General features: G+C 38.1%; 1 protein-coding gene across 5 annotated transcripts in view; it reads left to right on the forward strand.

The window, feature by feature from the left end:
• Positions 1–15097, forward strand: part of LOC124169237 (FERM domain-containing protein 5) — a 107531-nt gene extending 92434 nt beyond the window's left edge. For 2 of the 5 annotated variants that reach the window (XM_046547784.1, XM_046547786.1), the window contains 3 exons: positions 1254–1430; positions 7645–7836; positions 13950–15097. In XM_046547784.1, coding sequence (XP_046403740.1) covers positions 1254–1430; positions 7645–7836; positions 13950–14470 — 890 coding nt within the window. In that variant the 3' untranslated portion in view covers positions 14471–15097. The remainder of the gene's footprint in view (positions 1–1253; positions 1431–7644; positions 7837–13949) is intronic. The other 3 variants (XM_046547785.1, XM_046547787.1, XM_046547788.1) reach the window with 3 other exon arrangements.
• Positions 15098–18653: the final 3556 nt, after the last annotated feature.

The following is an 18653-nucleotide window of genomic DNA, read 5'->3' on the forward strand; positions in this document are numbered from 1 at the left end:
ATTTTCCGAGAGGCATTGTCTAAAAATTTATTTTCCAACATTTTGATGCTAATGTCAGAGATATAATCTATGATCCAATCATTCAGATTATAGTTGATAACTTGAGTGTATTTGAGTCTAATTTTAATTTACTACTGAAGATAAATTAGGTGCTGGCCACACCATGTATGAAATATTGACAAATTGCTGGGCCACGGAAATACTTGCCTGCAATGACTCTATTTGAACAGCTGACGACAGTGGCTCAATATTTACATTGCACTGTAGAAATTTTTAAAAATACATCTGAGCATCGTAAGTATGTAGGTATTATCTTTCTCTTGAGGTCTTGAGTAGGTAATGAGAACACTGTGGAATACTATAAAGGGACTAGTCTTCTCCTGGGAAGTGAGTAATGCTAGTAGGGAGAAGTTTGTTGTGTCTTGTTGATCTACATCTACACGTTACTGTACAAGCTGCCTCAATTAGTGGCAGCAGTTGTTAGGACACAAGTTATTAAGCTGTCCAAGAAAACTAAAAAATTTTGATACACTTTGTGAGACATTTGACTATGTGAGTTCAACTTTGCATTTATTGAAATCCTACATTGTTCAATAGAGAAACAAATTCCTATACCCATCTGTTTGGCAAAATATCTTTCGTATTTTATTTTATTTTTTTGAACCTGGAAATGCATTGCGATTCTAAGTTGAAGTTCTCCATGTCACTCAGAAATATCCTGCTCATTTTTGCTCAAGCAATCTAAGCTTATCACATAGCCTCTGCATCTCCAGCAGGCCCCAACCTATATCATGCTGAAGCTGTATTACTCCTCACCCATAGCAGTTTTTGATGAATCAGCAGCTTTCCTTTTTGTTTTATTTAGTTCACATCACTGTATCAAGGAATTCCCAATGGATAGATATCATTATGTCATTGAATGAGTATTCTTTGGACAGACTTGGATGAATAGCTTACCATTAGCTTGAAAAAAGTCTACGAACTACATTATGAATGAATTCCATTACATATCACTAAGGAAAGTTTTCTTGCGTATTTTATCATTGCTGAAAGGCACCTGTTCTGAATTGCTCCAGCAGTTGAAGTCTTATTTGTAGCCCATGAGTCTCTATTGGCTCCCAACCTAATTCGTGTAAACACTGTGCTGTTTTTTTTTGTTGTCGTCATTGGGAGGGTGAGTGTGGAGACACAAACAAGCGTTTATGCGAGTGAGGGCATCTGTTGTCAACTCTCTTGATCTCCTCTCTGCTCAGGGTACGGTAGTCTCCCGCGCTCCAACCACTCGGCATCCGTCCCTGACCCACACCTGGACGGCGGTGGCCGCGCCTTGGACCCTCTCCTCTCCCCCCTCTACTGTCCTGACGGCAACCTCCCATTGTTGGAAACGGTGGCCGAGGATCAGGAGGTATCAGGGAGGCCCAGGGTGCCAGGTGAGAGAGGGCCCAACTGACACAGGCACAAGAGGGAGACTTGTATATTTATAGAAATTATTATATTAAGTTAATGGTTTTCAGTTCAAAGATCACTGCCCCTGATGCACGCTGTAATTGTCAGTATAGGTGAAATATGGCAAAAAAAGATAAGGACGTACTTATTTGGATATCTTTTTGCTCGTCAGCTTCATCAGGAAGGCAGGAAGGAAGTTACCATTGTGATATGGATAAAGGAAGACTGGGAATCGTAGGAAGACGAATTAGCGGGAAAGGGGTAGGTTGAATATATAAATAAAAAGACAGGGTGGAGACATGGCGGTATGACTTACTCCTTCCTGCACCAATAAACCTCCTTACGATTCCCAATCTTCCTTCGTCCATCTCACATCTGTACCTTCCCTCCTGCCTTGTTGATGAAGTTGCTGAATAACCAAATATCCAAATAAGTATGTGCTATTCTCTTTTTTTACCATGTTTTAACTATATTGACATTCATACTGTATTTGTTTTCATGTGTGTATTATAGTAGTATGTTGCATTTTTGTATATACACGCCCATACACATCAACACATTTGTACGTGAAATCTTGCTGCGAATAGATCCTGTAAGGAGTGAATGAGTGGAGATAGGAAGTATTAGGAAGAGAATTTCGAAAATTCCAGTGTGGGAAAATCATTTATCTTGACCAGGAGTCTCTGCCAAATTCATGTCAGGTGTTCTACAACTTGAACTACCAAGCTATCTCTTTCCACTGGATGGGGTTGATCAGTGGCGTAACCAGGAATTCCATTCGAGGGGGGGTCCGAAAACCAGGGGGGAAAATTTTTGAAATACAGGGTACTAAGGAGAAGGTTTTAAACTAATTTTAACACTCTTAATAATTGAAAAAACTTCATTTGTTAAAGAAATATTTTATAAATTCATGATTTATCAATATTTTGTTTTCTTTTATGGAGGAAAATAAATGTGTTTTTAGATTTTGGGGGGGTGTCCGGACCCCTCAAACCCCCCTCATGGCTATGCCACTGGGGTTGATGTGGTGGCTAGAGTGTTGCTTTTCCACTCTATCAGCCTGGGTTGAAATCATAGCAGTGGTAGAGATTTTTTTGAGAGTGCACAATCCCTGCTTAAATGCTTCATGGAGGGCAATTTAATTAAAGCGCTTAGTCCATTGAATGGGGCATTAAGTCATAGTCCCTTAGACTCCTTTTGTTAAGAGCAGGCTAACGCCCATGCAGGGTTTCTCTCCACCCTTCCTTCCATATCCATAACAATGACCCTAGCTGTCAGTTCCAAATACCATACGATCCTTCTTTTGTGGAGCTTAGTTGAGTTTAGAGGACAAGATGGTTTTATGCAGCCACGATAAGTTCAACTGATTAAGGCGTCACATAATGGAAGTTTGAGGTGTTGAAATAAAAGGTATTTGCACTATTCCACAAGTATTGAATGCATACGACGCGTTTTGGCTCACAGAGCCAGTCTTGTATCAGATGATGGCTCCGTGAGCCAAAGTGCATTATTGCATTTAATACTTGTGGAATAGCGCAAATGCCCTTTATTTTAATTATCCTGCCTGAACTACTTTAGCCGCAAGGCAGAATATTTTTGTACATTGCACTACGTTCATGTGGTGGTATTTCCCCGCTTTACCTGCACTTGCAGACGACTTCATGAAGGAGGAGGATTTAGTGCTTTCCCAGCGAATAGACTTCGTTAAATGTTCATGGGATCGTCACCGGTCACTGCATAACTGCAGTTCCTGACCAGTGCAGTTATGCAGTCAGTGGTTATGCATTTCCTGACACGGTGGCGATCCTGAGAACATTTTACGAAGACCTCATAAAGGTATGGTTCCTGACTGGTCTGCTCTAATTTCCTTGAATAAAGTCTACTCAACTTACTCACTCATTCAGTGTTTCTACCCAAAGGTTGGTTTGAATAGGTGAGGGTAGAGCTCACCCCAGACTAAGCCACTGCTTCGTGAATATCACACATTCAGGGTAGGTTGGCCAGTCACTTCCCCTGGGCCACCTCACACTTAGTGGATTTCCTTTAAGGGTGTCCAAATGCTTCATCCAGGATCTGAACCTGGGGCCCTTTCATCAGCAGCCAAGCTATCCACCCACTAGATTACCTCCTACCACCCCCATAATGTTAAATGCCCCAAAGTTCTGGCTTTAGCCCCAGGACTATGTGGCTATGCCCACAAATATGTATACTGCCTTGTGCTGCTGTATGTCTAGCAGCATGTACAACTTTGTCTCCTGAAGCCCCAAAAGATTTTTCCTCTGTTGAATTTTGCACTTGCATAATATAATGTTATGCTGCCAGCTAACCCTAATACCATCCTCTCAATTTCCCTTACTCCAAGGAGTCTCCACAAGAAACTCCAGTCTACCCATCTCTATCTTCAAGTTCTGCAATTTCACACAAACCTCCAAAGATCTCATGTCTCATTATAATCTACTTGGAATACATGTGAGAATTATTAGTAGTAAAAGATTACAAATGAAAGCACAATATATATAGTTTTGGGATCACCGCTTGGAATCATTCGGCTCCACCAAAATTTTTAAGAAAGATTAACTGATTGACGTAGGTATGCTTTCTTCATGATCGAGGGAGGGCCTTTCAAATTTTACCGGCCTTAGAAAAAAGTCTTTCACATGGCATGGATGATATTACCTTAGGCCGGTAACGGCGCTGCTGAGGTAAAATGAAATGGTCAAGATTGATGTTGAAAAATCAAGTTTGGGTCGAAACTCCAAAGTCAACGCTTAATCTCGATTTCCTTATTTTGTGGCATTTAAAACTCGATCTTAGATTTTAATCTAAATCAATTTTTCCATTACTAAACTGGGGTTAACCCACTAAGGGCTAGGCGAAGAGTGAAAGGTTCTTCATCTGCAGTCACGAAGTCTGGAAACAAAGGCTAGGATCCAAACCGTAATCAGAACAAACATAAAAGTGGAATTGACCTATCCTTAGTTTTTTTCATCGCATATTTTTGTTCATTTTGAAAAAATGCCTCTCTCTTTCTCTATGCAGTCTTATCTTTTTCTGCATATTTTTTTCCATAGTATTAAAGAAAATTTCCATCTTAGTATTTTTGCCTGTTAGACGTGTCTATGATAATTTTAGTTAGCATTAATTCGCTCCTCTCATTAGATATGCCTCAATACTCTGTGTCAGTCCACTAACCTTAGTGGGTCTGGATGAATGGTAGACTTAGTTTGAGCACAGCAATTATTGTGTGATATGTCCATTGCTTCTAAAAGGAGGGAGGAATTGCATGCTGATTTCTATTCTCCTGTGAGTGCAGTACATGTAATATGCAATATTTCTTATGTGTGCCCGTAGTTGGATTATGGGTAAATTTAAATTGTGTTTACTGTTAATTAAAGCAGTGATCATACATTGAGCACGCAAGTGAACCATTTAATGAAAAGAATTTCTTGTTTCTGTGAGTGTTTCAGTGTATTGCTGTTTTTTAATTGTTATTTGGGTGTGTGAAATTTGAATGGGAACAAAAAGGCTAGCCTTCGTGTGTTCATACTAGAGTTAAGCAACAATTACAAATAATTGGGCTATCAAAGGTAATAATTGTCTCTTCGAAGCATGGTATGAATGAATACATTTTTTTGGAGTGCTCCTATGTGTGTACCTTGGTAAGTGGTGCCATTAAAATGCTACATTTGGAGTGTTAGTCATACATATAATTGTGGTTACCTCCAAACTGTTTAAGGTTAACTTGGTGACATACCTTTAAAGAATTCGTTTCATGAAAAAGGAAAATTACTGGGTCTCCATTAATCAAGGTCATGGTTGTAAAACAGAATATTAAGCTGAAAATAGGTACTACTTATTCAGAGGTTCACTGACCTAGATTGAATCAGCAGAACATCAATTAACAACAGAATGGGTGCATATGCAGCTCTGCATATGCACCCATTATGTTGTAAATATATCTATTACTGACCTCTAGGTCAGTAATAGATATATTTCTGAAAGTTTCACCCAATGGTAAGGAATCTGAATTGCATGAAGTAGTTTATGCAAACAGTTTTTATTAAAGGTAAGAGTGAAATCATAATGGATGTGCATGTATGGTGGCCCTGAAATGTAACTGTTAAGAGGTGCTTTGTGTATAAAGTTTTGGATCCTGAATTTTAAATTTAATTTTGTTTAAAATGCAATTTTTAAGTTTCTTGGTTTTTCTGATGAAATTGAGTGTGTTTCAAAAGATTGCAACTCTACTAAGCGAAAGCAATTGTCATTGTTGTTACATAAGTTGGTGTCAGAATAATAGGTCAGCAAGCTGGCAGCAGATATCAAGGGGACGTAATTATGTTTTTTCTACAGTTTGTGCTCTATGGAATGCATTTAATTGTTGATTTTTTTCATCACCTTTTCTTGTGTGTAATGGGTCAAAAAAGTATCTAAAAAAATTGATTGATGCTGCATGTGATTTGGAAATTTTTTTTATTTCTTTTATTGCTGTACGTCGTTTGTAGGCAATACCCATGAAAATCAGAATGGTGCACCTTGATGTTTTATACTCATAGCCAAGATCTTTGATGTCCACCATGTAAGGCAAAGTGCAGGAAAAAAATTTTTCCTTGCAGTATCTTTTGTACAGTGCAATTAAGTATGTGGTCCTTGGAAAAAGGCGCTCTTCCTGCTCTATTCTATATTCTCTGAATGAAAAGTAAACAAACAAACCTATTAATAAGTTACCCTCCCGGGTAAACAATCTTATTGAAAACTCATCAGAGTGATCATGAGAATCTGGGAGAGAGTATTTTGGTGGCAAACAAATTTCTCCATCTTGTATGAGTTTTGGCATTAACCTACATCAACGCTGTTTGTATACCTAATGCCCAAACTACTGTGTTAGTCGATGTGTAAAATTTCCTAAGTCATAAATGAAGAGTAGGACCTAAGAAAAATAAAAAGAAACAGAATAAGCTAAATTTTTAAATAAACCAATTGTGATGCCACTTCAATAGTTGCGAAACTTTTTGACTCACCAAGCGTTCAACCTGAATTTGTGTGCAAACAGCAAAAAGAGATCAGTTTGTTATTTCTCTCTGCCACTCACTAGGAGCCCCTATGAAAAAATTGTATAAACCTGTATAAAAATAATAACATTGTCATGACAATTGTATAAGAATGTATACAAATTTTATACAGCTTTATTCAATTTTTTCATAGCCTTTGCAAACTGCTACTCATTGATTTTACTTGTACTTTGTACGTGTATAGTATACATGTAATAGGAAACTGAACCATATGAAATCTCCCGTGTTCTCTTAGAAGAGCCTAGTTGTTACTATGTGAAAAGAAAATGTTAGGTTACCTGCATAGGATATTTTTACACTCACACACACAGTAACAGAGAGCTGCTAGGCGTAGCCAATTAAAATCCAAAAGCATTCCACTTGGATTAAAATGAATCATACAGGCTGCTTACCATCAATGTTCAAATTGCAATAACTCTGCTCTAAGGCCTTGAGGCCACGGTAGGTAAAAACAGTATAGTACAGTATAGGCCACAGTAGTAAAAATACAGTTCACAATTTAGAAAAACACAGCGGCAGATTTAGGAGGACATGGGGGCACGTGCCCCCCCAGATGCTTAGAAAATAGTCAAGATTTTAATATGGTTATCCTTACATTTGTTTTATTTGTGTATTATGGAGCCTCTACCATTTAATTTAACATTAATAGCTTTCATATCAAAATTAAGAGAATATTCTCTACAGTAATTATTGTATTTTGTTTTTAAACTCAAATATGAGAAGACCTGTCAGACCCTAGTGCCCCCCCCCCCCCCCTGCCCCAGAAAATTCTGGATCCGCCCCTGACTATACACATGCAGAGTATGAATGAAATTGTTAATAACACTTTGCTAAGGTTCCTTGTCAGTCCACAAATGTCTGCAGTAAGATTTATCTTTTCAGGATGTTGCATCGATACGCTGTTAATTTGCTCATTGCATATCACTTGCGCGAGGCACCGGAATGAATGCTTCCCTTGTTCACGATTGTTTGCTTTTTTTGATGTGCACTATTGAAAGCAGGCAAATGGCATTGCCGTAGTGATTTTCAAGTGCTTGCTTATGCATGAACTGCATCTCCTTTCAGCCTCTGTGTGACAAAAGAAATTAAACTTTTAACTAGCAGAAGCCTTGGTTCTTTTCCATAGCAGAGGAAATGGACTCGGTTGATACGAATCAGTCCAGAACTTTGTCTGAGCATGTGACCGCTGCTTTAGTAGAGACTCAAGTCACTCCTGTCGAGTGCAATGAGGGCACGGCTGAGCTCCAAGTCATAGCCAATGGCCAAGTACATGATCCAGTGGACTCTCCCAAAGTCAGCGCTTCAACTGTAGAAGGAGGTAAGATCTTTGTAGCGCTAATTCATTTATGTCTGTTCTCCAATTAGGTGAGTGATGTTGTCGATTTAGTTTGTGTCAAATTACCCGGAAGCCACGAAAAAGGAAAGTATTGGCAGTGACAATGTGAGTATTGCATGACCCAAATGTGAAGTAATTTCTGTGAATCACAGTAGGGCTTCATTAGGCTTGTGCACCAATTTTTAATTTTTATTATAGATTTTACTGTATGTATGTGGTTAATTGAATGTTTCAGTATAGAGTTTGAAAAATAAAAGGACCCATATTTTTCCATTTTTCAACTCATCTCCTACTTCATGAGCTATTTGCAGGAAAAAAATATTGACAGTCTTCTCCCATTAACTGATTATGTATTTGATGGGATCACAAACTCACTTTAATCGGATGACTGCTTATCCACTTCAGTTTAACTTTGTAATTGGTCCTCATGATGATCATCATCACTGTTTACCCTTTTGAAAGCTTTTTCTTCCTTAAAGATAATGTTGTCCCTAAACAAGTAAATGAACCATAATTTTCTTAAACCCTTCTACATATATTTTAATCAGTTGTAATTTTGGATGTAGGTGAAAAACCACATTAGAAGTGATTTTCTTAGGTTGAAAGAATTTAAGAATGGAAATACAAAGTTTTTCTCTGCATCTTTTCGGGTATTTGTCCTCATATGTTGGCTCGATGGAATAAAGTTTTGTTGACTCCCCTACCAGTACAGTATGGTATTTTGAAGAGGTGACTGGCAGATGAGGTAATTTGCGCCATGAAGGAAAGTGAGGTAATCCAGGTAGCACAAAGTAAGAGAGTTAACCGTTTATTATGGTTTTCTTAAGGAAAAAATTGATAAGCAGCTTATCGTAAGCTAAGGGGCTTATATAAGGCAAGGGTAAGATATTCGGGAAGAATAGGTAAGGAATGCCATCAAATATCCTCAGGCAACGTAAGTCGCTTCTGTTGGAGCGCCAAAGGTGGCTGAACAGCGTACTACACATGCTATGCGACTCATCCCGACATGAATTTAAAGGCTTCCGGTGAAATTAGAGAGTCTTTATAAGGGCTTAACAACTGATTACAGATTTTCCCGTAAATAGAACAAAAATTAATAACTGCAAGCGACCGGCTAGTGATGATATAAAGCATAACACAATTACTTTATCCTTGCGGTGGAAAGAAAAAAAAATAACGTCAGGGAGAACCGAACGCACAACCTCCGTATCCGATGTTCTTCACTCTAACCACTACACCACGGCAGCTGATGAAAAAGGAGGGTGTAGTTACCAATTTAAAGTTTAATTATGTAGAAAAACTTGTCCGGTATATGCATGAAAAACTGAAGTTAGTCAAGGTCTACACAATTTAACATTTATGAATTTTAATTTATAGCTTGATCACCCGATGACTACAATATGTATATTAGATATTCCTTCCGGCATTTTTATATTATTCTACATTGCTATTATTGTGAAATTGTGTGTTTTTCTTACGACCGTCGTTTCGCCATCAGTTCATATAAATGTGACTGATTTTCAAATTATGGAGGTATGATGTTATTTCTCCTCATAATATAGAAGCACCAAGAATAAAAACATTATTCTTATACATAAAAGCCTTAATAAACACTCTGAAACGATGGAATAATAACAGCATCTACAGAAGTGCTGAAAGTTTGGCATCCATTTTGCCATTACTCTGGATGTTTGTCAGCCTGGCCGTAAAAAACCCATAACAAGCTTACTTGAGAAGCGCCGTCCGTATTTCTTCCTTTCACCTTATCTCAATGACTTATAATGTGCTAGCTGGGAAGGAAGGAATGGTGGAGAGAAAGCTGGCCTTGCCATTAGCCTACTCTTAATGAAAGGCATCCTTGGGGACTTGTCTTAACATCCCTATCCAACAGAAGGAGCACTATACTCAAATTGCCCTCCAAATAGCACTCAAGCAGAGATTGGATGTTCTAAGAAACCTCCGTTGCCACAGGTGTATGATAATAAAAATATTATTCTTTATTTTGTAGAGGTTTTGTGGACACTAAAATGTGTCAGTACAAAAACAAAATACGTATATATTACAAAAAAATACTAATTAAAAGAAGTACATACAGCAAAAATAAAATACATATTGTATTCACTGTATCCAAAGTAATCTGCTGCACTATAAAATGCCTATTCAAGTAGGAAAGCTTTGTCTAGTCTCTTAACCCTTTGTGGTTCAACGTCAAGGCTGGCTCATAGCAGAAGGTCTAACTTCGAGTTGACAGCAAATCAGGTAATCTCTTGAAACATTGTCCTTGTATAAATCGCTTTGCCTTGTGATGTCAAGCTCAACTGGAAGTTAGACCTGATGCTACAACAAGCCTAGTGCTCGTAGCACTATTATTTGTCAAGCCAGCATTGATATTGGACCGCAAAGGGTTAAACGTACTAATTGTAGTGACATATTTTGTGCGAAAAATCCGCAGGGAAATAATCATTTGCCTTGACCGGGATTTGAACCCGGATCCCTCGGATTTCCGGCTTAAGACAGTTCAGCTATCGTGGTGTCATTCCTCCCAATGGATATTTGTGGACACAACCAGACAAGGTGGTTTGGATTGCTGAGCATATTATGCGACTAGCCGTCCAAGTCGTGCACACGGCACCACAGCCGGAGAGCAAAGTCCGAACTTTGAACACATAGAGGGGTGTTTGCTCTAGACAAATTTTTAAGTATACCTGGACTAGCCACAGTGATAACTTTCACCCACCCACCCACCCACAATGCACAAATTGTGCAAAAAATCCACAGGGAAAAAATTTGTCATTTGCGGGTGTCTCCTGTAAAGTTATTACCTTGGCTAGCCCCAGTATACTTAAAGAGAAAAAGTAACATCTTTTAATTTGTGGGGTCGCATAGCATGGGAATGGAGGGCACTACTCAGAAGTTCATCTGACCCTGGACCCACAAAGTGGGATTCTAGCCATTCTAGACACCTGAAAAACCCAATCTCCTTGTGTCAGTATCTTTAGGTCCAATGTGCAGGTGTTTCTATTTGTCTGGCTCCTTTTCCCTTTACTAGGCAAACACCTGGGCCTTTGACCTAAAAATGCTGAACAAAAAGTAAAAAGGCAAAACTGTCTGCCAAGCCAACATACGTGGATGAATACTGGCAAACATGCAGAGAAATTTTCAGCAAGGACATGGATACCTTTAGTCTAAAACAATGCATTTTTTTGCCTGAAATATGTTTGTTTCTGATTGGTTTTAAGTGCACAAGTGATATCTCTTTGGTTAAACACACTTTCTTGATTTCAATACATGTGTTCATTCAATATATATAAGTACATATGTTGTTAGAAAACTAATAAATTGGTTGGTGCCTTGAATGTGCAGTGTGTTGTCATGACAGAAGGTGAGGTTATGTTTTGTGCCTCCCATTTCTTTTTCTAAATGTGATGCAAAGAAAGCACAGATGTCGCTCAGCTCGGCTTGTGGTTGGTGATCATCATGTCTGCAAGTAGTGAATGCATTTCTTCTTTTAGTGCCTTTATTATTTGCACTGAGCCATTATTATTTGGATATGGCAAGACACTTAAAGCATGCCACTTTCTGGATTGAGATTTTTTTCGTGCCTTTAGGCTCTTTATTTTATGCATTCCCATACATGTCCATATGATTATCAAGTTATGGACAATCTTACTTATTGTGTTCCATACTTTCAAGCAGCTCCTTGTTGACTGCCATGTTGTTTTATTTCATATTCAATGAGAGCAGTGGCGGATACAGAAAAAATTCAAGGGGGGGGCGCAAAAGATATCTTGAGCTACCTTTACTTTTATCGTAATAAAAAATTAATCAATCCACGTGCGAAGTTGAATAAAGTTTTATTTAAACTCATTATACACGTACATAAGTCAATATCTTACGATACAAAAAAGTTACAACTGTGATTCTACAATTTTCGGCAATGTGAGCGGTCCCGCAAAGGGGGGGCGCGCGCCCCCTGCGCCCCCCATCTGTATCCGCCTCTGAATGAGAGTTCAGTCTCTAAAAAAAAAAACTAATTTAACTTGTGGCATAATCCTCCTTATTTTAGTTTTGAAAACATGAATTATAATGAGAATGTTTTTTGAACGCGACATTTGGTCCCAGTTTGATGTGTAATTACTATCGGTCATGGCCAGTGGCAGATCTATGGGGGGGGGGGAGGGTAAGTGGGGGTAGCCCCCCTTGAATATCCAACTTAATTATATAGAACGGTAATTTTGTTTGGATCCGCAATACTGCTGAGAGGTTACCCCCTACTTACCCCCCCCCTCCCTTTGTCCCTATCCTGGATCCGCCACTGGTCATAGCAGAATTTGACTGCAAGTGTTGGTAAGCCCAGGAATTGTAAGTTATTCATTTGTTTTATTTCGATGCACGAGAACAGCTTTGGATGAGGTGGAGAAGGAAATATTTGAATGTTTAAAGAGTATAGTGTTGGTGGTAATTATTGCAAATAACAGATTATAATTATAATAGTTTTTAAAAATCTTAAAATCGTTTAACTTGTTATAAAGTTAGTATGTGAGAATTAAAGGCTAGTTATGACAAGTTAGTGTCAAGAGTTGAGTATAGCACAATGACATCTAACTTGTTGATTTGCAATGCGAATGACCCAGTCATCCCCTGTGCAGCAGCCAACATTAGTGTGGCATGCGGAGGAGCTTGCTTGAGAATACTTGCAAGAGCAACCACTTAACTCAATCACTCGATGACTCAATCCAACATGTTGGACTCTTACTGGTTTCCCAGTCCTCTTTTAAGACTGAAGCAAGTTGTACAAAAATATCTGTATGTGCCACCATCAACTGTGTTTAGCAAAAGACTATTCTCAGCAGAAGGAATTAAATATTTTGGATCAAAAAAGAAATCATTTTGACTCGGAGAGGATTAAAATGCTGGCCTTTCTAAACAAAAATCTGAAATACGCTTAAAATGTAAGTTTCATAGATGAACTTGTATTGATCATGATTTCCATGTTCATCTCGCACAACAGTAAGCAATTTTTTATGTTTTTGTTAGAATTATGACATTAAGTTAATACTGCTATCCATTTTATTCCTATTTTTGTCTGTCTCTGCTAGCTATTTCAAATATAAATAGCAAAGTGTCATTCAGAAACAACTGTTTAAGTTTTATTTCAAAGTGTAAGAGAAATATAATAGTGAAATAATATATGCCCTCTGACATTTTTTGCCCTATGCAATACACCACATTTTTTGTTCATCAACATTATGTAGTTATATTTTTATAATACTGAGTATAATTATAACATTGGATAAATTTTCTCATCTGCAACAATTACTTGTTCAGTAAAGACTAATGGTCTATAAATCCTGGTATGACCTTTTATTTTAAGTAGTTGTAGTCTTTTGTTCTAACAGTTTAGGTTCGTCTGATATTTTTCTTTAGCTTAACTGATTCATTACATTATTTTTGAGTTACAAAATAATAATTAACAAGTTTATTCATCTGTTATCTCCATGTATTCTTTTGCTTTATGTATAATATCCATTGTTTGGTATTTTTATGCTGATGATTATTGGATATTTATTACTGCCTTTCAATTTTACAAGTCTTTGTTTTGTTATTTATTTGTGGCAGTGAATAATTTTTTATTACCAAAATAAATTTTTATTTTTGTGAACATCTTAGGACGAAATTTTTATGCAAATAAATGTTTCAAAAGCAATGAGTAAAATTAAGGGTGTTTAGCATAAACTTAACCACTAAAGTAAAACATTGATGGTATCGGTAACAGGAATTGAGATCATTTTATGATTGTTGGAATCAGTATTGAGAATTTAAGATCTCAATGCTGATTTTCTATTCGATAAATTTAAGTATAGACACATACCTAAAAAGACAATTTCTATTCAGTTCTAATTAACCTTCTCATGGGGCTTTCAAGAGTGTTTAGCCTAAAGCTTTTAAGTACCGCGGGAAGGATTAGTTTGGGCATTACTCTGATCTCTTTTCAGGATGAGCATGACTCACCACAATTCCTGTTCTTTGACTGGATTGAGTGCTCACTACTACTAAGTTCTCATTCAATTTTTCTCTCATTCCACCAAATGCAGGCAAGGACGACAGCATCCCTGGGTTTGAGTCGAGCAGTGGAAGCCCTGGCACTTACAATGACTACTACTTCCGTGACTCCTTCGACCGCTCATCCTCCGAGTCTCAGCTGGACCTCGGTCCGCACCAACAAAGCTCCACTGGGCACGGGCGCCACCTTGACAACGCACCTGTGCCCTTTGGCGCACTCAGGGCGAGCGGGATGAACTCGGCTGGGCCCGGTGTGGGCGGTGGTGGCATGCATGGCCTGGTGGACGGTGGCGCCGCCAGTGGCGGTGGGGGGCGGGCGGGTCTCCGTGCGCTCATGTCGTCTCGCCACGGCATGCGGCCCTTTGTGCGCGTGCTTGTCTCGTCGTGCGTGGTGGTGGCCGTGTCTCTGCTGGCCGTGGCCGTCGTGGTGTTTGAGTCGAACTCGGTTGCGCTGGGCACGCTCAGGAAGATGCCCGAGATGGTGGTGTTGCGCAGGGACTTCTACGAGCCGGCCAAGGAGTTCCTCAGACAGAGCCTGCAAAGGTTCTTGTGAGCAACGCCACGCAAGCGTCTCGGGGACGTTTTCTCTCTCTCTCCCCATTTTTTGGTGACTTTTAAACCTCAAGATTCTCACCCCTTCAAGTGCCTGAAGTGAAAAAATAGGAAGATTATCCAATGTTTACAGTGTGCGGATGTTGCGGATGGAGGCTGGGGGCAAAACATGTGGTAGCAGCTTGGAAAGTTGGTTTCCTTTTGTGTGAAGAAATCATTTATTCCATCATGGAGTACTTAAGTCTTTCCTTTTGAAACGTTTTTTCGAGCGCGGTGTAAAATAAAATTTTGGTCCATCTTGGGAGCCTGCGGTTTTAGAGAATGATGATTGTTAGAGAGAATTTTTTTTATTGCCGGCTGAATAAAATGATCGTGCTGTGGGCTAAGGCTAACTTATGAAAGCAATACAAATCCCAATGACATTCTGTTTTTTCTAGGATTGAAACATTATTTATTGTAATTCTGCTGGTTTCAATGTCTATCCTCAGTCTGTAGGCGATGCACTGACTGTTGTTTTCAAAACTATGGGCTCGTTCACCAAACTTATTTCATAGGCAATTGTGATAGAGATTGAGAATGAATGTGACACATGTTTTTCTGTTTTTTGATCTGTCTCCCACTTTTTGAGGTGAAAAATGGACGGCCTTAACCCTTTCGCAGATTAATGGATGACATTATGAATGCCTGCTGTGTGGGTTACTGCCTGTTTGCTTTACTCCTTGGGGTTGAGCATGGGCCGCATGTGATTCGTTGTTGTTTACAATCTTGCGAGCGATTCCTTCCCTCAGTGAAAGGCTCTCCTGTAACCCTTTCGTTGCTGTGAACGTACCTTGTACGATCGCACGGTTGGCTGCTGTGAACGTAACTTTTCATTCTCCCAGTAACACGCCGTGGGTGAAATGTCCCTTTCCCACACTATCACCCTTTCCTAGGGAAGATTGTCTTGTCTCCTGACCATTGGTGAATCATACTTTTTTAGATAAGTATTTCTTTTTCCAGGAAGTGATAGAGTTTATTGTCCCACAAACCAAGCCCTTCACTTTTCCGCTGCATGTTGTAAGAAGCTTTCGGGAGAATGAGCCGCAGCGTAAGGGTCAATGACAAAATAAACCAGAACAAAGGGCATACCCAGGATCAAAACTAGGGGGGGGGCAAGCCATGGTTGTTCAAGTTATAGGTAAGATTTAAGCATGGAAAAAGTGAATGAAACCAACATTTTAAGGAAACTGTAATAGCTCTTTATAAGTTTTTAAAATTATTTGTTTGAAAAAATATTATTTTCCTTGAAGACATTTGTGATTTTAGCTTTTAGGGGGGGCAGCTGCCACCTCCTGCCCCTCGCTTCATTGGCCCATGACCAGATCTCTAATGATGTCACCAGCTCATGAAAAGTGAGCGGCTATTTAGTTATTCTCTAATTTTACGCTTAAGAGCAAATCGCTGTGTGGGGAAGATCTTATAATTTTCCCTTATCTTTCCGTTCCATCTGCCAAAGTCTTGAAAGAATTGTGATTTTGTGTGAATGAGCCCATAATTTATGTGGTCTTACCAACCGCTGTTTTTTCATGCCGTATTTTGTTGATCTTCTTGCTTTGTGTCCCCTTGCAAGAGGAAGTAATGGTTGTAGTTTGAGTGTAGGCTTCTAGTACAAAATTGAAATCTATCCATTGTGCTATCTTCCTAATCGAAATCTTACTAGCATAAAAGATTTGAAATGACTGAAGTGAAAAAGTAATTTTTTTTACTTGAAGTTTCCTACTTTACCAAATATGCTGATATTTGGTACTTAAACATCCAGAATTAAAATGTCATATCTGCATATATATTATATATTTCTGGGTAGGGGAGTGTCATCTTTTTATACTTAAGTTTTATACAAGGTACTCAAAGGAATATATCTGATGGTCACATGAACCCTCAGTTAGGAGCACCAATAACCTTGTATTGTGCTCCAGTCTGTAAAAAAACCATTTTCTCGATCCATGAAAAGAGTCTAAAGTACCTCGTATAATATTCAAGAGTGGAATTATTATTTGTTGATGTGCGTGGCGGAGTCCATGAAGTACCTATTCATGTCATTTGAAATGTTTTATACTGTTCATTTTGCTTTACAATCATGACTTTTGCAAGGCTCAAATATTTACTATTTCAGAAAATAATTGCGTGAAAGTTGTTTGAGCAATTTCTGAAAATACCTACCTATAGTTTTTTGGACAAATGAAAATATTTTGACTACATGCATGTTTGCTCCTGAAATGCACATCTCATCAGGTTGAAACTAGGTGAAACAGAGGATACAGTTTTGGCTTAATGTACGTGTGACCAATATTAGCAGAATTTGAAATCATTTGAGAAATACCTCAGAAATCAACAATAACAACATTCCTTAACTTCCAAGGAATATTACCATTGTGGTAGCTTTATTGTCTTTGAAGGGCTTTATTATGAAGCCAATGTTGGAAGTATTGGAAGAGTTTTGATAGCACAAGATTTAAGAACTAAACAATCTAGTTATGTTTTGCTGCATGATCTTATTTTATTTGTTTTGTGTAAATATTTATTTCTAGCCAGCTATGGCCAGGATATATTAATGTTGTTATTCATTCTAAATTTTCTTTATTGACATGTTTCCATAGATGAGGTTGCCTTTATGATTTGTTTAATTAATATATTACATTCCCATTGGTAACAAATAGCACCTGAACATTTGAAATGAGTTTTGGATAGAGAGATGAAGCTTTTCCCATTTAGTTTTGAAAGCCTTTATAATCTTGTCTTTCCAATTTCCAAAGTCAATTAATAGCTTATTCAACTTGTAATTATAGGCATTAGATATATTTGTGATGCTGGCCAAAAAAGGAACAAAATTTGCTCATACTTGTGTATATGGTGGAATGTTTTCCCGTGATGACAGGTGTTTGCTTATCGTTTATAAAAGTCTCATAATTTGCACAATTTCATTCGTAAAGGAATGAGTTTAATTTATTTCATGTTGTATGACTGAGGCGTGAAATAATAAAAGCAATATTTTCTCTGACATTGTTAAATGTGAAAATGGTGTTGGAATTATCCTGGAGTTTCTCTTGCCTTCACCAATGTGGTACAAAGTGGAAATCAGTTGTATACTCTGCGGTTTGCTGCGTGTGTGTGTTTGTGCACATACATATTTACTATTTACATGTATATTCACAAATATATACAGACTTGTACATATCTGGGTTTGATTCTCAGTCCAGTTGAAATGGTTTTGTTAACTTCAATTCCACGCCAACCTCGTCTGATTGTTTCTGGTGGTGCACGATTCCATAGCCCTTTCCTGTTTGAAAGATTACCCAGTCAGCACAAGGTGTAAGCTATCCAAAAATCCCAGGATGTGGTATCCTTTGATACTGGAATACACACCCTTTATGTATCCCAGAAGGAAGAAAGATGTAAACTAACCAAAAATTCCATGACATTGTGATTTGGCACAGCAATACACAACTACAATATTGAGTCTTTATCCCATTAGGAAGTATCCATTGGGGTCCAACTCAAGTATACTGATGATAGCATCATGATGAGTGTCCAGTTAATCAAGATTAACTATACGATTATAATTAATTAATCACCATAGGAATTTGTGAGTTCTTGTAATGGAAATTAGGATCCAGCAGATATCCATTGTCGATACATCACCATAATTTATCGAGTTTAATGGAATTGCCCTTTCTTTAGTACATTCTGGTTGGCTCTTGCAAGCCTACACAGCCGATGAGAATGCTTCTTTCTAAATTATTAACAGCATAAGAATTAATATGTATGAAATCACCAGGCGATTAAATGAAATAGAACCTGACATTTTCAACCATAATCTGTTTAAAATAAGATTTAATTTTGATATAAATATCTATTTAGTGCATGATGTTTCTTACTCAAAGGAATTCCATCCATGCATAATGGGCTGCATAAGCAGGACCTATGAAGTACCAAAAAAAGTAATCAAATCATGATGTGGAATGGTGACGTACTTATAATGTAAAAGCAATATAATGTCATTGAATTTTGAGTGCTGTGAATGTCAGCCATCCCCATAATTTTTTCCCTTTGTAGAAACTACCTGCAATGCATCTGCAAAGGAGACCAATATTAGGGATATCTATCCTCTGACATCCAATTTTCAACATATGTAGTTATATTTCATA

This window comes from Ischnura elegans, chromosome 12 (genome assembly GCF_921293095.1).
Source record: "Ischnura elegans chromosome 12, ioIscEleg1.1, whole genome shotgun sequence".
Classification (NCBI taxonomy): Eukaryota; Metazoa; Arthropoda; class Insecta; order Odonata; family Coenagrionidae; genus Ischnura; species Ischnura elegans.